Source organism: Phascolarctos cinereus, unplaced genomic scaffold, assembly GCF_003287225.1.
Source record: "Phascolarctos cinereus isolate Bilbo 61053 unplaced genomic scaffold, phaCin_HiC Scaffold_3;HRSCAF=262, whole genome shotgun sequence".
NCBI classification, from domain to species: domain Eukaryota; kingdom Metazoa; phylum Chordata; class Mammalia; order Diprotodontia; family Phascolarctidae; genus Phascolarctos; species Phascolarctos cinereus.
Window position 1 is genome coordinate 13313949 of NW_027555736.1, and position 21523 is coordinate 13335471.

At 43.1% G+C, this 21523-nt stretch overlaps 1 protein-coding gene across 1 annotated transcript in view; it reads left to right on the forward strand.

Moving 5' to 3' along the window:
• Positions 1-21523, forward strand: part of ASAH2 (N-acylsphingosine amidohydrolase 2) — a 63370-nt gene that overhangs the window by 27560 nt on the left and 14287 nt on the right. The window contains 10 exon segments of the mRNA XM_078150712.1: positions 35-155; positions 2922-3047; positions 6927-7013; positions 11385-11489; positions 13703-13784; positions 15290-15405; positions 16500-16594; positions 18924-18963; positions 20283-20378; positions 20493-20588. Of these exon segments, the coding sequence (XP_078006838.1) occupies positions 35-155; positions 2922-3047; positions 6927-7013; positions 11385-11489; positions 13703-13784; positions 15290-15405; positions 16500-16594; positions 18924-18963; positions 20283-20378; positions 20493-20588 (964 nt within the window).

Genomic DNA, 21523 nt, shown 5'->3' on the forward strand with positions numbered 1-21523 from the left:
TCATGACACACGCCTGGCCTCTTATTCTTCACAGCTGGTTTGCAGTACATCCAGTGAGCATGAACAACACAAACCACCTGGTCAACAGTGACAATGTTGGCTATGCCTCTTACATGTTTGAGCAAGAGAAGAACAAAGGAGAGCTGCCTGGACAGGTGAGATCCCTCTGTATTTTCTCCCTCCTTTGGGGGATGTGAGCACAACTCCATTGGGGTCATCAGGTCACAGGTGCATGGAAGGTCTTAGAGGTCATTTAGTTCAACACCCTAATTTTATGACAAAATTTTTTTTTTTTGCTTAGGCAGTTGGGGTTAAGTGACTTATCCAGGGTCACACAGCTAGTAAGTGTCAAGTGTTTGGTCTGAGGCTGGATTTGAACTCAGGTCCTTCAGACTTCAGGGCTGGTACTCTATCCACTGCGCCACCTAGCTGCCTCAACACCCTAATTTTATGGCAGAGGAAACTGAGGCCCAGAGAGATTGCGACTTGGCCAAATCACTTGAATTATCATCGTCATTCATACGGTGCTCAGAAGATTGAATTAATTTCCCCAGAAGAAAATCCCAGAGAGCGATAGTTTTCTTCTCTGTGAAATAATAGGGTTGGACTAGATGCACCCCCAAGTCCTTACCAATTCCACATTTAGTCATCCTGTGACCACGGATTAGCAGATGGCACAGATTAGCCATAATCCAGTTGCTCCCCTAAGGAAAAGGATAATGAAGAATTCCAAAGTATCTGCTCTGCCTCCCAAATGGCCTTTTCTTAATTTTTTAAACTTTTCACTTGGATTTTGCCAGGGGCTAATTCAGGAGGCAGGCTGGCCTCCATGGATTAATAGGCAGGTCATACTGCAACACAACTTCTTAGTTGTTTATTTAGATATTAGCATGAATTATCCTTTAGAAATGGGGACGTAACATAATATTTAACTTCCTGGAATGTCCACAAAAACTCATAGAGGTAGAAGAATAAAACCAGCATATTAAAACATAAGAGCTTGAAGAAGTTTTTTTTTTGTTTTTGTTTTTGCTTTTTGGTGAGGCAATCAGGGTTAAGTGACTTGCTCAGGGTCACACAGCTAGTAAGTGTCATGTGTCTGAGGCCATATTTGAACTCAGGTCCTCCTGACTCCAAAGCCAGAGCTCTATGTACTGTGCCACATAGCTGTCCCCTTGAAGAAGTTTTAAAGGCATCCTGTCCAAGACTTTCAGTTTACAGGTGAAAACACCTTACCCAGAGAGGACAGGTAACTTGCTGGGGGCCACACAGCTAGCCAGGGGGAGAATATGCTTGATACATAGGATTCTAAATCTGGACTAACAGTGCTGGGAGTCTAGCCAGCCTGAGAACCAACTGTGGTTTGGAACACCAGCTGTGGGGATGGGGCCCATCATCACGTTTCCCTCAACTTGGCTGTTGAAACAGTGGCTTCTCCTTGTAATACTCTCTACCTGAGTAGAAGAGGGTTTCTTCAGCCCTACTAGGGCCAGCAGGCTGAGTGGCTCTGAAGAGAATGAAAGGGTGGGTGCAGGCAGGAATGTGAATGAGGGCCCTAAGGGCTCAGTTGATAAGAAACTCTTTTTTTTTTTTTTTTGGCTAGGCAATGGGGTTAAGTGACTTGCCCAGGGTCACACAGCTAGTAAGTGTTATGTCTCTGAGGTTGGATTTGAACTCAGGTCCTCCTGAATCCAGGGCCAGTGCTCTATCCACTGTGCCACCTAGCTGCCCCGATAAGAAACTGTTCTGATGGTTAAACCCTTGGGATACTTCCTGGTTCCAGGCTGGATTCCCAGAAAAATCCTTTTTATTTTCTCCCTGGGGCCAATTCCTAATGGGAGGTCTGCCTAACTCCAAGTCCAGAGCACTACCCACTACCCAGACTGTCTCTCTAGGAATTGCTTGCTGTCATTATCACCTCTATCCCCATTCCCATCCCCTTCCCCATTCCCATCCCCATCCCCAATGTCAAAATCAACATAAGGTCATAGGACCACAGATTTAGAGTTAGAGGGGACCACAAACAGTGTTTGGTCCAACCTTCCATTTAGATGAGTTAATTGAGGCCTGGAGAGGCAACCAGCCTGTCCATGGTCATTTAAATCATCTGTAAGCCTAGTAGGGATTTGAATTCAAATTAAAAAAAAAATCTCTCAATTTTACATTCATTACCCTGCACCCCATTGCTTCACCATCCACTGTGAGTTGATGATTCCAAGAACATTCAAATCACTAATTCCATTATATGTATATTTTTTCATGCTTATCTTTTTTTCTCCTCCAAATAGAAGACAAACAAATAGAAACAAAAAATCTCATCAACTGAGATATGATGGAGCACAAACATTGGCAGTGAATCACCTGTTTAGATTGAGCTTTGCAGCAGATATGTGTGTGTTTGTGCGTATGAATTTGTTAGAAACCTAGAACAATTTGTTTTTAAAAGGCAAGTAGGTGTCCTGAATTTCAGGAGAAATCACCAGACATAGGGTTGACTCATCGGCACTTCCTGTCTTCCCAGAGTTTAGCACAGTGTTTGCTACATAGTAAACACGTAATTTTTTCATTTGTTTATTCATTCATTCATTCTTCCATTTATCCATCCATTCATCTTCCATTTACTCATGCTGTTAGCTTTCGGTGTTAAGAGATTTCTGACTCCTTAGATAAAAGAAGTCTTCCACTTGGAAGTGACATATTTGTATTTTAGCCACAGTACAACTGGTAATATTCACACTTCCTTCAGTGTGAGAATTTTCATACATTTGACTTTATCCAGAACACTTCACCATCTCATCTTTTTATTGTTTGCAAATGGTTTGGAGAGGGGAGATTGATAGAATCTGCTGTTTGCATTTTTAATACTTCTTATACGGGAAACTAGGACTCATGAAAAAGTCATTGGGTTTCTTTTCTGGCAGGGGCCATTTGTAGCTGCTTTTGCCTCTTCAAACCTCGGGGATGTGTCCCCCAATATCCTTGGACCTCACTGTATCAACACTGGGGAGTCATGTGACAACTTCAACAGCTTTTGTCCAATTGGTGGGGTAAGTAGTAGACATGGTATAGCCTTTCAGTGCTCAGAAATTCATTTCATTTGCATTCTTCAGCTTGGGTCACCATCATGGAATGACCAACAGGGCTCCCCAATGTCCACTCTGCTTCTTACTGGAATATGAATCCTCAGTGGTTCCTTGGGTAAGATTATAATTTTCACATATTACATTGAATGCTTATACCATGAAAAACTGAAGGTGAAATAGGGGGAAAAACCGTTCACCTTTTTATAAAATCACCAAATAGCCAACTATGAAGGGACCTCAGGGGCCATCTAGTTCAGCCAATATATAAAAAGGAATCCCTTCTTTATTACCCCGATGAATGGTCATCTAGCCTTCCATCCAGGGAAAGAGAAATCGTTATCAAGGATAGTCCATCACACTCCTGGACAGTAGTGGTGGTTGCTATTTTTGCATGTGGCCAACATTTTTTAGTTAACTAAATTTCTTTTTCATACATAAGCACAATGGATTCTACCAGTTTATTGGATTTTGGCAACTAAGTAAATAAGTAATAAACAAAACCCAACAAACAGCCTTGTATAGAACAATGAAATGTCAAGCATGAGGGTAATCTGTAATTTTGCCCTAGAATCAATCAATCTAGCTATCTACTCATCGTCTCTCTCTATGTATCTATGTATCTATGTATCTATTCTCTTCCCTTTGGCTATGTCAAGTGTAACTTTAGATCACTGAAAATGAGCAAATTTACAAAAAAACATTCTTTTACTTTGCCAAGCTCCTCAATGCCATCATTCACCTGTGATTGCTTCTCCTAACTTATATCAATGACACCACCTGTAAAGTCTTGAATGAGGAGTTCATCTTGGCCACTCCGGAGAATTTCCAAGACAAAAGTCATTGTGCTTCTTTCAGCTCCATTTTGAAAAGTTGCAAGGCCATGCTGTCTTGTTCCATTTTCTTCTTTGCTCTGGAAATGTCGGCTGCTCTAATCTCTTGTGATAGCGTCCTCTTCTTTTTTTATTTGTCTGACTTCACTGCTTCCACCTGTGCTTTCATATTTCTACTCCTTTCTCTCCACTCCTGCTGTTCTTTGACCTTCACCAATTTCAGATTCTTATTTAGGGGAGTTTCGTACAAGTGAGTTTTATAACCTATTTGGAAAGTTCTTCTCTAACTCCTGCCTATATTTACCACCATCAGGCACAGATCTATAGTTGTCTGGTGGTACTGAGCAGACTCCACAGTAAAGGATAGGAAATGAATAGTCTAGGTCTGTCTTGGTATTATTGCCCAGGCCTTCTTTGCGTCCAGGGACAGTGGACTTAGGAAAGAGTATAACTATTTCACAAACTTGTGGGCTTGCACATTGCCCACCACCTCTGGTCACTGGAGATCCCTGCAGGTCTCATTCTAGTCCAGGCCTGGGCTTCATAGCCCTGGCCACCCAATTATCCCTGTCCATTCCTCATTGGACATAATAACCTCATTCATTCAAGAATCCCATCACCTGATAGTTTGAACTGTGAAGGCATTTTATCCTAATGAGGTAAGGTACACTTTGGCTCCCTCTTATAATGACAGGCATTGCTTCTCAGGTTTGTAGGAAACCCTGAGTTTTGTGGGTATCTCTTCTCTACCACCATCAGCTTAAGGGTTCACTGGCTGAATTCTCCCAATGGCCTGTGTGATTCTGCTTCCGTTTAACCACTGAACATAAATTAGCTTTTATGAAGAGACACTTACTTCAAAGATATGACAAGAACAAATATTCTTGCTGGACATAGCATTTTGGGGCCACACTCTGCCCTATACCATGTCTGTCTCTGGGAAGAGTAGGCTCTATTTAGCTCAGTTCCCATCTAGCAGAGGTTCCATCAAATTTGCAGACAAAGGTGGCATTTCTAATAGAGCATTCATTTTCTCAGCAACCATTGGGCTGGGAACCTGATGGCCACTCCCAAAGATCTCTCCTTGCTCCTCTGAGCACTGATGCTTCACTGACTCTGGACTCAGACTCTGAAACACGGGAATGTCAAGGAATCCTTGACCTTTTGAAACTTGCTCGGTTGAAGAGGCTCCATTCCCTTCACATCGAGTAGAAAAGAACAAATCCAAAGGCCAAGGGCCAAGGCCTATTTTTGGGGGCCATGTGGCCTCCGAAGGAAGAGTGACCTCTTTCCTGCAATATGCTTTCTTGCCAATGCTGTGGGCAAAGAGCCTCACTACCAGAAATAGAGTAACCGAAAGGACTGAGGCTGAAAAGGGGTGGCGGAAGCCATGTGCCTTGCAAGCCAGTCAAAGAGCCCTTCCTCCACCACATGGCTGGCAGCCCAGAGTTAGTCACAGCATTTCTGCGCACGCTCCACAGGCACTTCCCTTATTCATCTTTGTGCCTTTCCTGGAGGCAGACCCCCAGATTCTCCATGTGGAAAGGCTGTATCACCTCAGCAAGCTGATGGGGTCTGCACTGACCTCAGGTCTGAACCTGTCTCTTTGCCAGCTCTACCCATTACCCCGGTTTTCTCTTCGGGGGCCAAGCAGAGCACACCTAATCTCCTTTCCACTTCACAGTATTTCAGGTACTCGAAGAGCGCTATCATTCAGAAGCCCCTGCATCTTCTCTCCTCCGAGCTAACTAAACATCATCCAGTCCTTCAGTTTATCTTTCCATGGCATGGACTCATCCTTGTTGGCTCCTCTGGACACTTTCCAGCTTGTCAGTATCGTTCCTAAACTGGGCCAGCCAGAACTGCATGTGACCTTTAGACATGTCCTGACCAGGGCGAGGGCCAGTTCCACGATCACCTCTTCCAACATTGACACGCTGCTTCTCTTACTGCTGCCTCCGACAGTGCTCCTTTCTTGCTCTGCTTTCTTCCCTCTGAATTTTGTTTAGAAGTCTGAAGATTTGAGGGGCAGCCAGGTGGCACAGTGGATAGAGCTCCGTCCTTGGAGTCAGGAGGACCTGAGTTCAAATCTGGCCTCAGACATATGATACTGGCTAGCTGTGTGACCCTAGGCAAGTCACTTAACCCCGATTGCCTCACAAAAAAAAAGGAAAAGAAAGATGTCTGAAGACTTGGGGGTCTACTTTTTTTTTTAATTTTTGGAGCTCTTCCAACTTTGCTGAAGTCATCGTTTCAATCATTTTTAGTTGTTCCTCAAGGGTTCTTTATGCACAACATCCTGTGGTTTACAAAAAGTGATCATTTTGCTTCCTGTCTGCCTGTGCTTATTCCCTCGGTTTCTTTTTCTGTACTTGCTGCTATAGCTAGCATTTTTAGTGCTGTGTCAAATGACGATGGACATGGACATCCTGCCTTTGCCCCTGACCTTTGAGGTTTCTCTTTATGCTGACGTACTGTGGGGTGAGCCCTGGTTTCAGTTCTAGCTCTGACATTTACTAATCTTTTCTAAAAAACGATGAGTCTGAAATAGACATCTAAGGTCCCTTTCTGTTTCTAACTTCTAAGATTCAGCATTTTTCTAGTAAAACTTGGATTCTATATTTAAGAGAAATTGGTGGAGAAATGACTTTTTGGTCTCAGTGCTTTGAATGAATGAGCGAAAGGCATTTGTTAAATACTTCTGAGTGCTGGAGAAGAAAGGGCCTGTCCTCAGGGAGATGAAACTTCAAGGGAATGGTGGTCAGGAAAGAGAAATCCAAAGGGAGCAATCAGGTTGGTGTGCAGAGGCACTAGACCTGGTGATTTGATCATGGTTCTCAGGGAAAGAGGTAAAGGGAGAGGTTGTGGGTCTTGGGGGAGGTACATGGTCATGGGCAGGCAAGAAAATGGCCCCGGGGCTCTCCAGGGATTGTAGAGCCATTTGATCAGGCTCAAGTCCTTAAGAGATTCCTTGTATTTCAACCAGTCCTGGTTTTGTTTGATTTCCTGCCAGTCTGACATGTGCATGGCTGCGGGTCCTGGGAAGGATATGTTTGACAGCACCCGGATCATAGGAGACACCATTTATCAGAAAGCCAAGGTAAGCTGGGAGCAGCCTCTGTCCTCCCATACGCGTCCTACCCGCCAGCTTAGCGGTGGCCCATGCCATTGTGGGACTTCATTCCACACACCAGGGTAATTAAGGTTCAGCAATGATAAGAAAGTCAGCATTTTCCAGATCTGCCACAGAAGCTATGAGAGAGGAGGGAAGGTACCAGATATGACGGTAACGCTGAGAGATTGTAGCCAGAGCAACCTTCTCCTCCCCCAGCCCTTCTGTTGCTTTTCACCTTCTGCTCTGTCTACGCTAATCACATTAGTGCTGAACTCACAGTAATCACCCTGGGTCTGACAAGGGCTGTCAGGCCCACACGCCTATAGTCGCCTTCCCTGTGATTCCTCAGACCAGACCTCTCGTTGTGGGCCACCTCTCCCCTTTATGTTTCCTCCCCCACTGGAATGTAAGCACCTTGACGCACTGCAGGGACTGACGCCTTTGCCTCTGTCCCCAGTGCTCAGCACAGTGTCTGGAACATAGGCAGCATGGGCAAATGCTTTTTCACTCATTAATTCTTTTAGGATTCAGAACCCCTTAGAACCAAGTAGTAGGTCAAAGGTTATTGTATAAAACTAAGTACGTGTTATAGGATTTAAGAACATGATCAGATAAGAAGAGATAAGGCCTAGTAGCAAGAATTCTTCACTGGGAGTCAGAAGACTTGGGTTCAAATTTATGTTAACTTGGGAAGGTCATAACTCCTCTTTGGGCCTCTGTGTACCCATTTGTAAAATGAGGACCTTGGATTAGTTGATTCCTAAGGTCTGTTCCATGGTATGGCTGAAGTCACGCTGAATTTGGAGTCAGAGACTTGGCTTTGGTTTCTACCTGTGTGCCCTTGGGTGAGAGGTGGTCCACAAAACCTTCCAGCTCTGAATTTGTGATTCTATGCTCCACGTCAGGACAATACCAGAACATTACTAGGTGTCTCTTAGTGGCCCAAGAAGAAATTATGCTTTTTCTGCTTGTCTAAGATAGGTAAGTAGAAGAAGACCCTTTCTCTATGAATCTAGTTCAACTTAATTTTGAATATTCTCTGACTTGGCAAAGATTTTAATTTTGTTTTCAGGGAATTTAACCTCTCCTAGCTGATAAGAAAAAGAGAGGAAAAAAAGGACAGTCTCATTTCTTTCCATAAGCAGGAATTTCTCCTTGATCTTTGCTCTCCCTGCCCCCATTCTTAAATCTTTCCTGGGCTAATCATTTTTCATCAGTTCTGTTCCCTCATTTGCAAAGTGGGAATTAATAACAATAATAATCTTGCCCTGTTCAATTCTCAGGGAGTTTCAAGGATCAAGTATGCCCAGATGCTTGCAATCATGTCCCAGGAACAATAGTTCTATGTGTATAAGGGATGCTGAGGGTCACAAGTATTGGGATCTGTAATCTGTGAATTATTGTCTCTGATGGAGGAGTAGGCAGAGTGCTCTTAGCAGTGGTCATTCCTAGCACAGATAAGTACTCCTCTTGCTTGTTTTCAGAACTGTCCCATTCACAGCCATGTTGTGGGTTTTAAGACACTTCTGAGAGGCACTGGAGGGAATACTGGTGTCAGGGTCAAGAAGGCCTGGGTGCATGTCCTGCCTCTGACACTTCCTAGGTATGGACCCTGGACATATTACCTTTCAGAGCCTCGGTGGGACAGTAGATAGAGCCCTGGCTCTTCAATCAGAGGAACTAGGATCATTTCCTAGCTCAGCCACTCTGTGTGACCTTGGGTGTCTTCTTTAACCTTGACAGGCCTCAGTTTCCTCCTCTTTAAAATGGATTAACTGCACATGTATAATATATCAGACTGCTTACCATCTTGAGGAGAGAGAAAAATTTAGAACTCAAAATCTTTCAAACAATGAATGTTGAAAATTGTCTTCTCATGTAATTGGAAAAATAAAATACTATTAAATAAAAAAACGGACTAGATTCTAGCAAACGGTCAATTTCCTCATCTGGAAGAAGGGGGCAATGTTACCTGTAGCACTTGGCCTACAGGCTTGTTGGGAGCCCCAGAGGAGATCATGAGCATGAAAGACTTAAAGTGCTCTAGAAGGGTCAATAATTACTGTTAACGAACCTATGCTGTAATTAGTGGGGATACCTCCTCCACAGCACAAATTGCAACCCTTCCCCTATTGTCTGTTTCCAATGATCTAGAGACCTTTCTATTGAATCAAAGTAAACTAGGGTTTTCTCATGCATCAGGACCATTCAGGAGACAGATCAAGAGAAGGCCAGAGGGGGCCCACTCTTCTCTCTGTCCAGACTGACCTAGACTCAGAATCAAATGTTGGTATTGGAGTCAGGGAGCTTGGACCTGAGTTCTAGCATTGCCACGTATTACTTTTGTGATCTTGGGCAAATCACTCGGTGTCTCTGAGCCTCAGTTTCCTTCTCTGAAGATAATGGGATAGGGCAAGGTGACCTAATTAGCCAGACTAATTAGTTAAAATAGGAAGCAACCAGATGCACCTGAGCCCCTAGGATAATTAATTTGACTTTCCACTCGACTCAATTGGTCTTAATGACTTAAGTCTTCTATTGGTTTCACATGATGAACCACGAAGTTGATCCAAGTCGACCCATTTTGTGGTACATGCCTCAGGAACCAAGATTCCTGGTTATAGCTCTGTGGTTTTGCCATGTAGGAAGAGTGAGTGTTCTCTCTGTCCTTGGCTGAGACCGCAAGAGCTGAGCTCTCGCTCTCACTCAGTCAGGTCATCCCGACTGTTGGTTCAAAGCCTCCATGTCTGCTGGGTCCCGGCTGTTTCTAAAGAACACTCCCTAACCCATGGGGAAGTGACACCTTTTGGGGTTCTGTCTCCCCTCAGACTCCTGCCCCTCCTTCTTTGTGACTGTCCTCACAAGATTAAAGCAAGAAAGGATCCTGGAGCTGAGAGAGACCTCCAAAGTCATCAAGGCCATCCCCCTCCTTACAGGGGAGATAACTGAGGCTGAGAGAGACCATGAGACTTGAGCAAGGTCACAGAGGTAGTGAGCTTCTTATATGGGTTTTGAATCCACGTCCTCCAATTCTGAAGTTAGTGTTATTTCCTCATATCATGTGAGCTAATGAGACTGGCAGCTAGTTAAAGCATTTATTAGATACTTTATTAGATTTTATTATTTATTAGGCACTCATTAGCATTTCTTAGACGTTTAATATGTACATATCATGTGGTCTAATGAGATAGGTAGCCAAAGCATTTAGACACTTATTATCATTTATTAGATACTTTGTTAGATTTTATTATTTATTAGACACTTATTAGCATTCCTTAGACACTTAATATGTACACATCATGAGATCTAATGAGATAGGTAGCTAGTTAAAGCATTTATTAGACACTTAATATGTACTATGCAATGACTTAGCACTGGGGATACAAATACAGGTAAATAAGACAATCCTTGCCCTTAGGAAGCTTCCCTCCCGATGGGGGAAGAAAATGTACAAGGGGGAGCTGGAAAGGGAGAGGGGAGTACCTGTGCAGGGTTAGGACAAGGTTGCACAGAGGCCTGGGCCCTGGCCACAATAGGCAGAGTTCACCTATCAGATTCAGGGGGATCAGGAGTGGAGTCTATAGTAATTAAAACTGAGGCCTGTGTAATACTTTAAGGTTTTACAAAATGGTCTCATGCCAGCAACTGTATGAAGTAGGTCATGCAAATAGGTATTATCATCATTAAATCTTAAAATGAGGAAACTGAAGCTTGCTCAGCAAGCTTAAGAGGCTTGCCTGCAGTCACACAGACACACACAGAGACACACACACACACACACACCTTCTAAGTGTCAGAGCCAAGGTTCAAACTCAGGTCTACTCTTGATTTCAAGCCCAGCTTTCTTTCTACTAGGCCTCTTCTTTCAAGGAATGATGATGTAGACTGCAGCCCTGGGTTTCCAGCTTTGGGCCTCCAAGACTTTAAGGGGTCATGGGCTTCTGCTGATAGTCACTTGTCAAGTGTGACTTCCTCTGGTCTTCTTTCTTTCACAGTCTTGGCTCAGTTTCCATGCCTGGAGTCTTCTCCCTCCTGGCTACCACTATAAAGTACCTGGCCCTCTTCAAAGCTCCGCTCAGGCACCAATCATCTATGAAGCAAGGCCCTTCTTGATCCCACCATTTTTAATACACCCTTCCCCTTGAAATCACTTCATGTTGCTTGGTATATAATTTGTATTTATTTATCTGCACCCAAGCTGCAGCATCCACCTCTCCCTGCCCCAGTTTCTTGAAAGGAGTGGTTCTTTCCTTTGTAACCCCAGGGCCAAGCACAGAGCCAGGCACACAGGCTTAATGTGTGACTACTGATAACCACTGAATTGACCTGCTTCCCTTTGACACGTGTGTGTTTCAGGAACTGTACGCCACGGCCTCTCAGGAGATCCTCGGTCCTCTGTCCGCAGCTCACCAGTGGGTCAACATGACGGATGTCACTGTGCAGCTCAATTCCACACACACGGTGAATACCCCTCTGTCAGGCTGCTGAGCCAGTCAGCCTCTGTGGTGGACATCAGGCGTCTCAAAGGTGGCCTTTGAAGCCTCGTCCTGGGCCCTCCTCCCTTCTCTCTGTCTTGCTCTTGGTGATCTCATCAGCTCCCATGGGCTCGGTTATTATCCCTGGACAGAAGCCTCATATATATCCACATGTATATATACATATATATATATGTATATATATATATATATCCACATGTATATATACATATATATATATGTATATATATACACATATATATACATATATATATGTATATATATACATATATATATGTATGCATACACACATATACATATAAATGTACACACATATACACATGCCATCCCTGTAATAGGCTTTGTATATATACATATATGATACATGCCTAATTTATACACATATAGGAGCCGTATGTGTATTGTGCATGTATGTGTATACATGTATACATGAGATATATGGGCATACATATATGTACACATCTGTACGAGGCTGCTGTACAGGGAAGGTATATATTTGTGTATCTTTTTACATATATATATCTATACACACATATACACATGCATACATATATGATTCACATCTGTATGTATGTGTAGACATGTACATGTGAGATGTGTGGGCATATACATGCATACATATATGTATATACATGTATGAGGCCTCTATACAGGGATGATATATATTTGTGTATCTATCTATGTATCTATACTCACAGTTACATATACACACATACACACATATTTATACAAGACCCGCGCATAGATCCACATCTATCTGATCTCCAGCTCTCCGTCTCTCTTCCCTCTTCATCTCTCTCCTGAGCTTGTCTCATATCTCCAGTTGCCTGCTGGGTACCTCCACCTGCATGTATTCCTGCCATCTCAAACACTCCACATTTGAAAGAGCTCACCTCTTCCCCTCTAACCCCACCTCTTCTCCAAAGTTCTCTGTTTCCATTGGAGGCATTACTATCCTTCTGGTCCCTTCAAAGTTATTCTTTATTCTTTGCTCCCTGTCATGCCCTGTAACCAATCGGTTGCTGTGTCTGGTCTGTCTCACCTCCAATCCAATAAAACCCATCTGATCCACATTAATTAACTGCCAATGATGTGCCAGGCACTGTGCTAAGTGTTGGGGATGCCCTCAAGGAGCTTGCCCTCTGACTGAGGGAGACGACCCACCAAGGGAGGCTGGAAAGTGAGGTGGGGGGGAGGCTAGGTGTGCCTGGCACAGCGGCATCTTGTTTCATGGAGATGAAACCAGGCAGAGCAGCAAATGCAAAGTGGAGTGAGCCGAGAGGCCAGTCTCTGCCCCTGTAAAGGAAGGCAGTGGGAAGAGTTTGGCACAGCACCTTCCAGCTCTCTAAGCAGAGGTGAGAGGAGGCTGAGGGAGGAGGAGTCCATCACAGCTTGAGTTCAGGGCTTGGTGGTGAGATTTCGGGTGATGGGTTTGTCCCAGGAAGGGCAGAAACCCAGCAGAGCAATAGATGCAGAATGTCTCTGGTGTCCATCCTCACCATTCTAGTTCAGGTCCTGGGAGAAGCAAGAAAACTCTGTTGGTCCTCTTGCCTCTAGCCCCCTTCTCTCCAGTACATCTTCCACAAGAATTTTCCTAAGGCCCAGGTCTAACCACATCCCCCCCTGCTCCAGAATCATCCCTGGTTCCTTATCGCCTTCAGGATAAACCCGACGTCCTCAGCTTGACCTCTGAAGCCCTCCACAGTGGGGCTCTGGCTTACTAGCGTTTATGCATATGGTAGCATACATTCCTCCTCCTCATGCACTCTTCCAGATAAACCGGGGACTTATTCACCCCAAACTCCATCTCTTGCCCATAAACCCTTGCAGAGGCTCTCTCCCATGACCTTGACTCCACAGCTTAGAATTTCTGCCTTCCACCCAGGGTCGGCTCAGAAGCCACCTCCCAGGATCCCCTTCCCTGATTCCCCCAGGTGTTAGTTTTCTCTCTCCCTCTTCCCTGCCCTTAAATTATCTGCTTATTTATTTGTATCCCCCTGAAGAATGTAAGCTCCCTGAGGGCAGGGGCTGCCTTTTATTCTTGTTTTTGATTCCCTACACAGTGCCTGCACATAGTAAGTGCTTAACAAATGTTCATTTAATTGAATCGAACTTTTGGAAATGGGGATTTATGCCACTAAACTTTTATTTCTTGTTTGTTGAAAACCACTCCTTTAGGCAAAAACCTGTAAACCTGCCCTCGGCCACAGCTTTGCAGCTGGTACCATTGATGGCGTTGGAGGCCTCAATTTTACCCAAGGTGAGGATGACCGAATTGGGCCCAGATTGTAAAGCATCAATGATCGAACCAGGCAGGGTGGGCTGATTATGTCTGCCAGGATGTTTGTTCTTTGTTGTTTGTCAGTTTGACCACCTTTTACAGGACTTCCTTGGTCACTTGACTGGTTCATAGGATTCAGAATTGGCAGAGCCTGGGAGATCCCCCAGCCAGTCCTCACCCCATTTTTACAGAGCAGGAAGCTGAGGCACAGAGAGGCTGGTGACTTACTTTGGGACACACCTGTAGGATGTGGAAAAACCAGGGTCTAAGTCAGGTTTTCTGACTCTAAATACAACACTCTCCCCACTAGGATATGGCTCTTCCCTGGGCCAAAGTCAAAGGCCATTAAAATTCCCGCGTGGGGATGGCTGGCGCTAGGGATATGAGCAGAATTTGGATTTATGTGGGATTACAGATGTCCAAAGGGCAGGCAGGCATGTGGAGGGTCTGGGATGGGAGGGTGGGAGCTGGCACAGGAGTAGAGAGAAGTGGGTTCTTCTCCTGGCTTTGCCACTTCCTAACTGTGTACCCTGAGAGAAGCAAGATGGACAATCCTCAACGTTAATACCTGGGCCTCAGTTTCCGCATCTATAAATTAAGGAGAATGGATTACATGATCTCCAGGGACCCTTTTGGCTCTGAAATAATATTATTCTAAGCACATTTATCTATGATTTAGGGTCCATATCTAAACCATATACTAAATATAGCATAACCATAAAGGACAAACATAAAATAACCATAAATGAAATATAGAGCACAGGCACATCCCAAACGTGTTCCCTCTAGTCAGTCATCCCGGGACACTGTGGTTCTCCACGCGATCTGGGCTCCCAGGAAGGGAAAAAGTGGAATCCACGTAGACTTCTCCTGACTTTGGAAGGGCAGGTGAGCCCAGGCATAGAGCACAGGCACATCCCAAATGTGTTCCCTCTAGTCAGTCATCCGGGGACACTGTGGTTCTCCACGCGGTCTGGGCTCCCAGGAAGGGAAAAAGTGGAATCCATGTAGACTTCTCCTGACTTTGGAAGGGTAGGTGAGCCCAGGCATAGAGCACAACCACATTCAGAAGAGAGAGCTCTCACCTCTCTTCTCCTCGAGTTGGGAGGGGAACAAAATGCTTATAATTGATAGAATACTGGGGACTAATGGGCAGGAGCTACTTGGTGCTGTGTCTTTGGATACCCCGGACCCCACACAATCCTAGGCACACTGCAGGTGCTTAATAAATACTTGTTGGTTGACTGACTGACTGACTGAATAAATGACTGAACACCAGAGTCGATCTGATGCTTTGTTTATTAGGCAAAGTGGAGCCATTGACATTTTTTTTTAAGCCAAGGAGTGGCATGATCAGAGCACAATCTACACCGTGTGATTAGACAGAAGAAACGTTAGGAAAGGGATGACTTCATCAGACATGGGGGCAGTAGTGGTGGGGGGAGATACTCAAGGCATCTTATTTATCGTGTGGCTTCTCACAGGTGCAACTGAAGGAGACCCTCTTTGGGACAGCATTCGTGACCAGCTACTGGGAGAGCCATCCGATGAGACCAAGGATTGTCATAAACCGAAGCCCATCCTCCTCAATACAGGAGAGGTGCTGGAAACACATATCTGCCTTTATTCGCTTGTGGATTTGAATGGGATCTACGATAAGTGCCTATATAATCTTGTTGCTGTGGGATCCTGATCAAGTCTCTTGACCTCTGTCTGCCTCAGTTTTTTCTTCTGCAGAATGGAGATAATAGTTATCCCTTCCATATCAGGGCTTTCCCCATCGAGGTTTTGACATATCCTGGGTCAGCATGAGAAATTAAATGGGGACTTTTTGGGGAGTTTTGCAGAAGCTGTGTGTGACACACAGACAATACAGAAACATTTAGAAGCTCAGAAATGCATAAATGTATAGCATTGCATAACACCAACATATTTTATCTTTTAATTCAGATTTCTTCTCTGGTAAGAAGGGAGGGCCAAAAAAATTTTACATGGATTTTCCAGATTGAGTGGGCATCATGCCCCTAACTTCTATGATGTGGAAGGGATAACTGTAATAGGAGTTACCTGCCAGGGCATGAAATGAGATATTTGTACTTTACAAATGCAGTAACACTACAACCAGCCACTCCTATTCTGGAGACCTTGTTAGGAGGCTGGTGAGATTCTCTGATTCTGTAAAGTTCATAATGCTAAAAGGTGGGGAGAAGGGGCAGGGAAAAGGAGGACCCTCCCCTCCACCCCCCCCCCATCTCCCCATTCCTTCTCAGTGGTTGGTTGGCATTGTTCTCTCCTCTGCACTGGCAGACTCGAATCATTCTGGGTTCTACATTGACTTGATCTTTTATGGAAGACCCCCAGGGTATGACATGGTATATGTTAGCATGATGCCTTTTATTGATTGACTTATTCAATAGATTTGTCCTCAGCTGATAAAGGTATCAGGTCTAGAGTATGTTATATGTTCTTTAAAGTGGGGGTGGGGTGACTGATCTGTACAATCGATCCCCACCTTTACACTTGACTTACCTGGGGGCGGGGTGGGGTGTTGGGCATCTAATATGTGTTAGAAGCAGAGTTTGGACCAAGTCTCCAATACAAGATCCATTATTCAGAAAGCGACTGGAGGGAAAATATAGCTATCCATCTAATAAGATAAAAATTAAAATCCTTACTTCTTTTTTTATACTGAAGATGTCAAGACCTAACCCCTGGCATCCTGAGATTGTTGACATCCAGATCATCACTCTTGGATCCTTGGCGATAGCTGCTATTCCTGGAGAGCTGACGTATGACCCTCTCCCCCTCCCCTCTTTTGTTGGCAGTTTTTTAAATGTTAACTGAATATATGTTGTTCACTGTTGGAGCCACTCTGGATGGGCGATAGAAGATGCTCAGCTGGACATTTCCATTCCCTACCAAGAATCTGACTCTATCAGAATTAGCATCAAGGAGTAATAAGCAGATTAAAATCTCCCAATTCCCAAGGTTATTCGGATGTCCCTGGAGAGTGTACATCTGTTTTTTCTTGTTTAGTGTCAGCTGAAGATAATATCAGTGGAGATGCAGACTTCATTCTGGCATGAGCACACAAATGTGGTTTAGGGGGAAGGAGAGACCATCCTCAACCCTAATTAGCAAGTACTAAGAAAAAAAAAAGCTGCCATCATGAATTATATCGACACTGCAATGAAAATATATAATCTGTCCTTTGAGAAACCTAAAATAATATTACACAGTATGGAGGCAGCCTCACAGTGATATTAATACTGTATTATTTTTATATGTTCTGACTGTCTTACCCTTAGAATGCTAGCTCCTTGGGAGTAAGGAGTGGTTCATTCTTAGTCATTGTTTTCACTGTGTCTAGGACAGTGCCTGGTACATGGTTGATTGATTGATTGATGATAGCACTTTAACCAGCCAGCATTATATACTGTATGATAAATGAATTAGGCATTAAGAATGTTGAGAGTCCTTTGTCAAGGACACTGGTGAGCTCTCCCCCAGCACAGGTTGTATCATTTCCCCTCTACTTAAGCTATTCTCCATCAATCATCAGATAGCAAGCATTAAACACTTATGTTCTAGTTACTGAGCTAGGTGCTTACAAAAAAAAAAAGCCCAAATAGTCTCTGCTTTTAAGAAGCTTGCATTTTTTAACTTGAATTTTATTTTATTTTTCGTCTGAGTTCTCTACCTCTCTCTTCCCTCCCCCACTGAGAAGGCAAGAAAAACAAAACTCATTAATTTTTTAAAAGTTTATTATCAATATTGTTGTTATTTTTATAAATTGTTCTCTTCGCTCTACTCACTTCACTTTGCATCAGTTCATACAAGTCTTCCCATGTTTTTCTGAAACCATCTTGCTTGTCATTTCTTAGTATTCCACCAAATTCACATGCTATAACTTGTTTGGGACAGCTAGGTGGTACAGTGGATAGAGTGCTGGGCCTGGAGTGAGGAAGACTCATCTTTATAAGTTCAAATCTGGCCTCAGACACTTACTAGCTGGGCAAGTCACTTCACCCAGTTTGCCTCAGTTTCCTCATCTGTAAAATGAGCTGAAGAAGGAAATGGCAAACCACGTTAGCATCTTTGCCAAGAAAACCCCAGATGGGGTCACGACGAGTCAGACATGACTGAAGTGACTGAACAGCAAAGAACTCGTCCAGCCATCCTCCAATTAATGGGCACCCTATCAGTTTTCAAATCCTTGCCACCACAAAAAGAGCCGCTACAAACATTTTTGTACATATGGGTCGTTTTCATTCTTCTTTAACCTCTTTGGTATATAGACATAGTAGTGGTTCAGGGGACCTAGATTTCTGGATCAAAGAGTATGCATAGTTGAATAGTTTTTTTGGGCATAGTTCCAAATTGTTTTTTAGGTTGGTTGAAGCGGTTCACAGTCCCACCAAGATTGTATTAAAGGACCTGTCTTCCCATAGTCCCTCCAGCATTTGTCATTTTCCTTTTGTGTCAATTTAGCTAATCTTATGGGTATGAGGTCATACCTCATAGTTGTTTTTATTTGCATCTCTCTAATTATTAGAGATTTAGAGCTTTTTTTTTCCCATATGGCTATTGATAGCTTGGATTTCTTTCTCTGAAAACTTCCTATTCATATCCTTTGGCTGTTTATGAATTGGGAATGGCTCTTATTTTTATAAATTTGGTTTAGTTCTCTATGTATCTTAGGAATGAGGCCTTTATCAGGGTAACTTGCTACAAAGATCCCCCCACCTTAATTTCCTACTGCTCTTCTAATTTTAGCTGCATTGATTTTATTCGTGTAATTTAAAAAAAACAGTGTAATCAAAACTGTCCATTTTACCAAGAAGTTTACATTTTAATGGGGGAGACAGCATATATATGTGTGTGTGTGTGTGTGTGTGTGTGTGTGTATACACATATGTGTGTATGTGTACATCTATATATTTATATATCTATGCCTCAGCACATACAATATAAATACAGGCGAGATTGAAGGAAGCCTTAGTGGGGAAGGCATCAGCAGCAGTAGAGAAAGGCAGTGAAACAGGTCAACAGGTTTTTGTACTTTTCAATTCTTAAAATACCTTCCTTTGATTTCAAATATCTCTTTCTCTGGCTCAGGACGATGTCTGGAAGGCGACTTCGAGAGGCCGTTCAAAAGGTAAGTGAAAAGTTAAAATCCTTGACATTTTAATGATTGTCTCCAATTTTCAAGAATTCTAGATGTCTCTACCTTGGTACCTCTCATTATCTTGCTTAACATCATGGGATACTCTACCTATCTTAAGGGTATTAGTTGGTAAGGAGAAATAAAAACTAGGAAATTGAAGACATAATGAAGATTTTAGCTGGCCTTCATTAGCCTTGACTGCACTTTAATTTTTAAAATCCACACAAATGATTGTGATTTGGGGATCTCTCAGTGAGGTAATAGATTTCAAGATGTCTGTGACTAGGAAGCAGTTACTGAGAGATTAAATGACATATCCAGGGCCTCATAATTAGTAAGCATTGGTAGTCGGAAGCCCTAAGATGAGACTTTTTTTTTTCTTAAATAAGCACCCTATAACTTACACATTCAAAAGGGACGCATCGTGGTGTAACAGAAAGACCAGTGAATTTGGGATACTCATTTTATGTAAATTTCTCTTTTACAATCCAATTGAAAATGGCTAAATAATTGATCTCACTTTATTAGGGCTGTTTATGGGGAAAGAGATTTGTAAACCTTGCATTAGGCTGTGAGGCTCCTGGAGATCAGGTTTTGACTTTTGACTTTCTTTGTATCCCCAGCTCTTAGCCCAGGGCCTGACACATAGTAAGTGCTTGATAAATAAATGCTTGTTGAGTGAGGTTGCTTACAGTGCTATAGAAATGTTAGCTATGACTATGACTTTTCTTTCAGAGAAACTTTAAGGAAATCTTAACCTTAAATAGAAAGAAGCTTAACTGCAGTGTCTCAAAAGAAACAGATGTGTAAATTTAGAGAATCCACCCCAAATGTTCACATGCACTGTTTGTGCCTGACCTGTAGAGCCTTCTGAGCTTGGGGCAGTCTGATCAGTCACAGTCGGACACTCCGTACCTTGACTCCAACATAATGATGTCATTTTGGTCCTCTTTGAGCATGAAAGACAACCAACCAACCAGATACAAGGTGTTTATTTTTTTAATCAAATGTTTATTTTAAAAACTTCACGAATTACAGCACAGAATTAAAAATTCTCAGTTACACGGAGTTACACCTGAGCTCCTTAAGGCACTAATTTTTAATTGAAATCACTCAGTCGCCTGTGTGCGATAAGAGAGTTGGGGTCACTTCGAGAACTTTTAACATGGAATATTTGAGTTGTTTAATGATGAGGACAAGTCCCTACGCAAGACTAGAAAGACGAATGCTCGTTCTGTGACTGGACTTTGCCCCGAGATGTGCTTTGATTATGTTCTTTTCTCTTTTGTACTCCCTCTCCTGGTGCTGAGGAATTCGAGACTAGCGGGAGGCAGAACATGAGTGTGGTGATTGCCGGACTCTGCAATGTTTATACGCATTACATCGCCACCTATGAAGAATACCAGGTGAGCCCCGAAGCACCAGCTGCCTTGAAGTCCGTTTCTCATTCACACGCCCATGGGACTGTGCGGGTGAACACTGATGTCTGGGTTACAGATGCCTTTGTCCTCTCCCCGCAGGTTCAACGCTATGAGGCAGCGTCCACGATTTACGGTCCCCATACTCTCTCCGCCTATATTCAGCTGTTCAGAGGTCTCGCCAGGGCCATTGCCACGGTAATGCCGGTGCTTGCATGTTGTAGAGAGAAAGAGGGAGGGCTGCATGGGTTTTCATTTATGTATTCAATTGTTTTTGCATCATTATTTCTCTCTTAAAAGTCACTCATTTTTGAGGTGGATGGGATTCTGAAATAACAAGGCAGATTTTTTTCCCTATTAAACAAACACCTTGTAACTTGTACATTCAAAGGGCTTCAATGCATATAGTGGTATAATGGAGGGACCAGTGACTTGGAGCCCTCATTTTGTGTGAATTTCTTTTCTGTAGTTTGAAAGTGGTTAAAGTATTGGCCTCATTTTAATAGGGGGATCGTCTCAAAAGAGATTCATCTCCCTATGAAAAATCAGCAAAAGAGTTTATTATAAGTGTCAAAATAGAAGATTTCACAAGCTGACATATACATTCATACACGCACATGCGTATATGTTCACCATTACAATAAATAACTATCCACTTATCTGAGAAATACATATGGACAAGTATATCTACTTAAGGAAACCCAAATTGTGAAAAATCTTTCCTAATGCAAATAACTAGTTATAGTAATGACCCTGGTAATAATAATGATAATATTACTAGTAACCAACATTGATTGTAACACCACAATTTTGCAAAATGCTTTGCATACATTATCTCACTTGAGTTTCAAGGAGCCTGTGAGACAGGTAATATTGGTGCTATTATCTCCATTGTGCATATGAAGAAACTGAGTCTTAGAGAAGTTAAGCGAATCAACTGTAATCGAATAGGTCTCTAACCTGTTGGACCAGTATCTAATTCCATACCTAATAGCCATTTTCTATCAGATCCTTTACCTTATTAAAACTAATAACATCCATCCTCCATTTCAGACCCGTATGTAATGTTAACTCTAACCCACTGTCTATCTAGTAAATGTTGGAGACAAGATTCAAACACTGATCTCACCTCA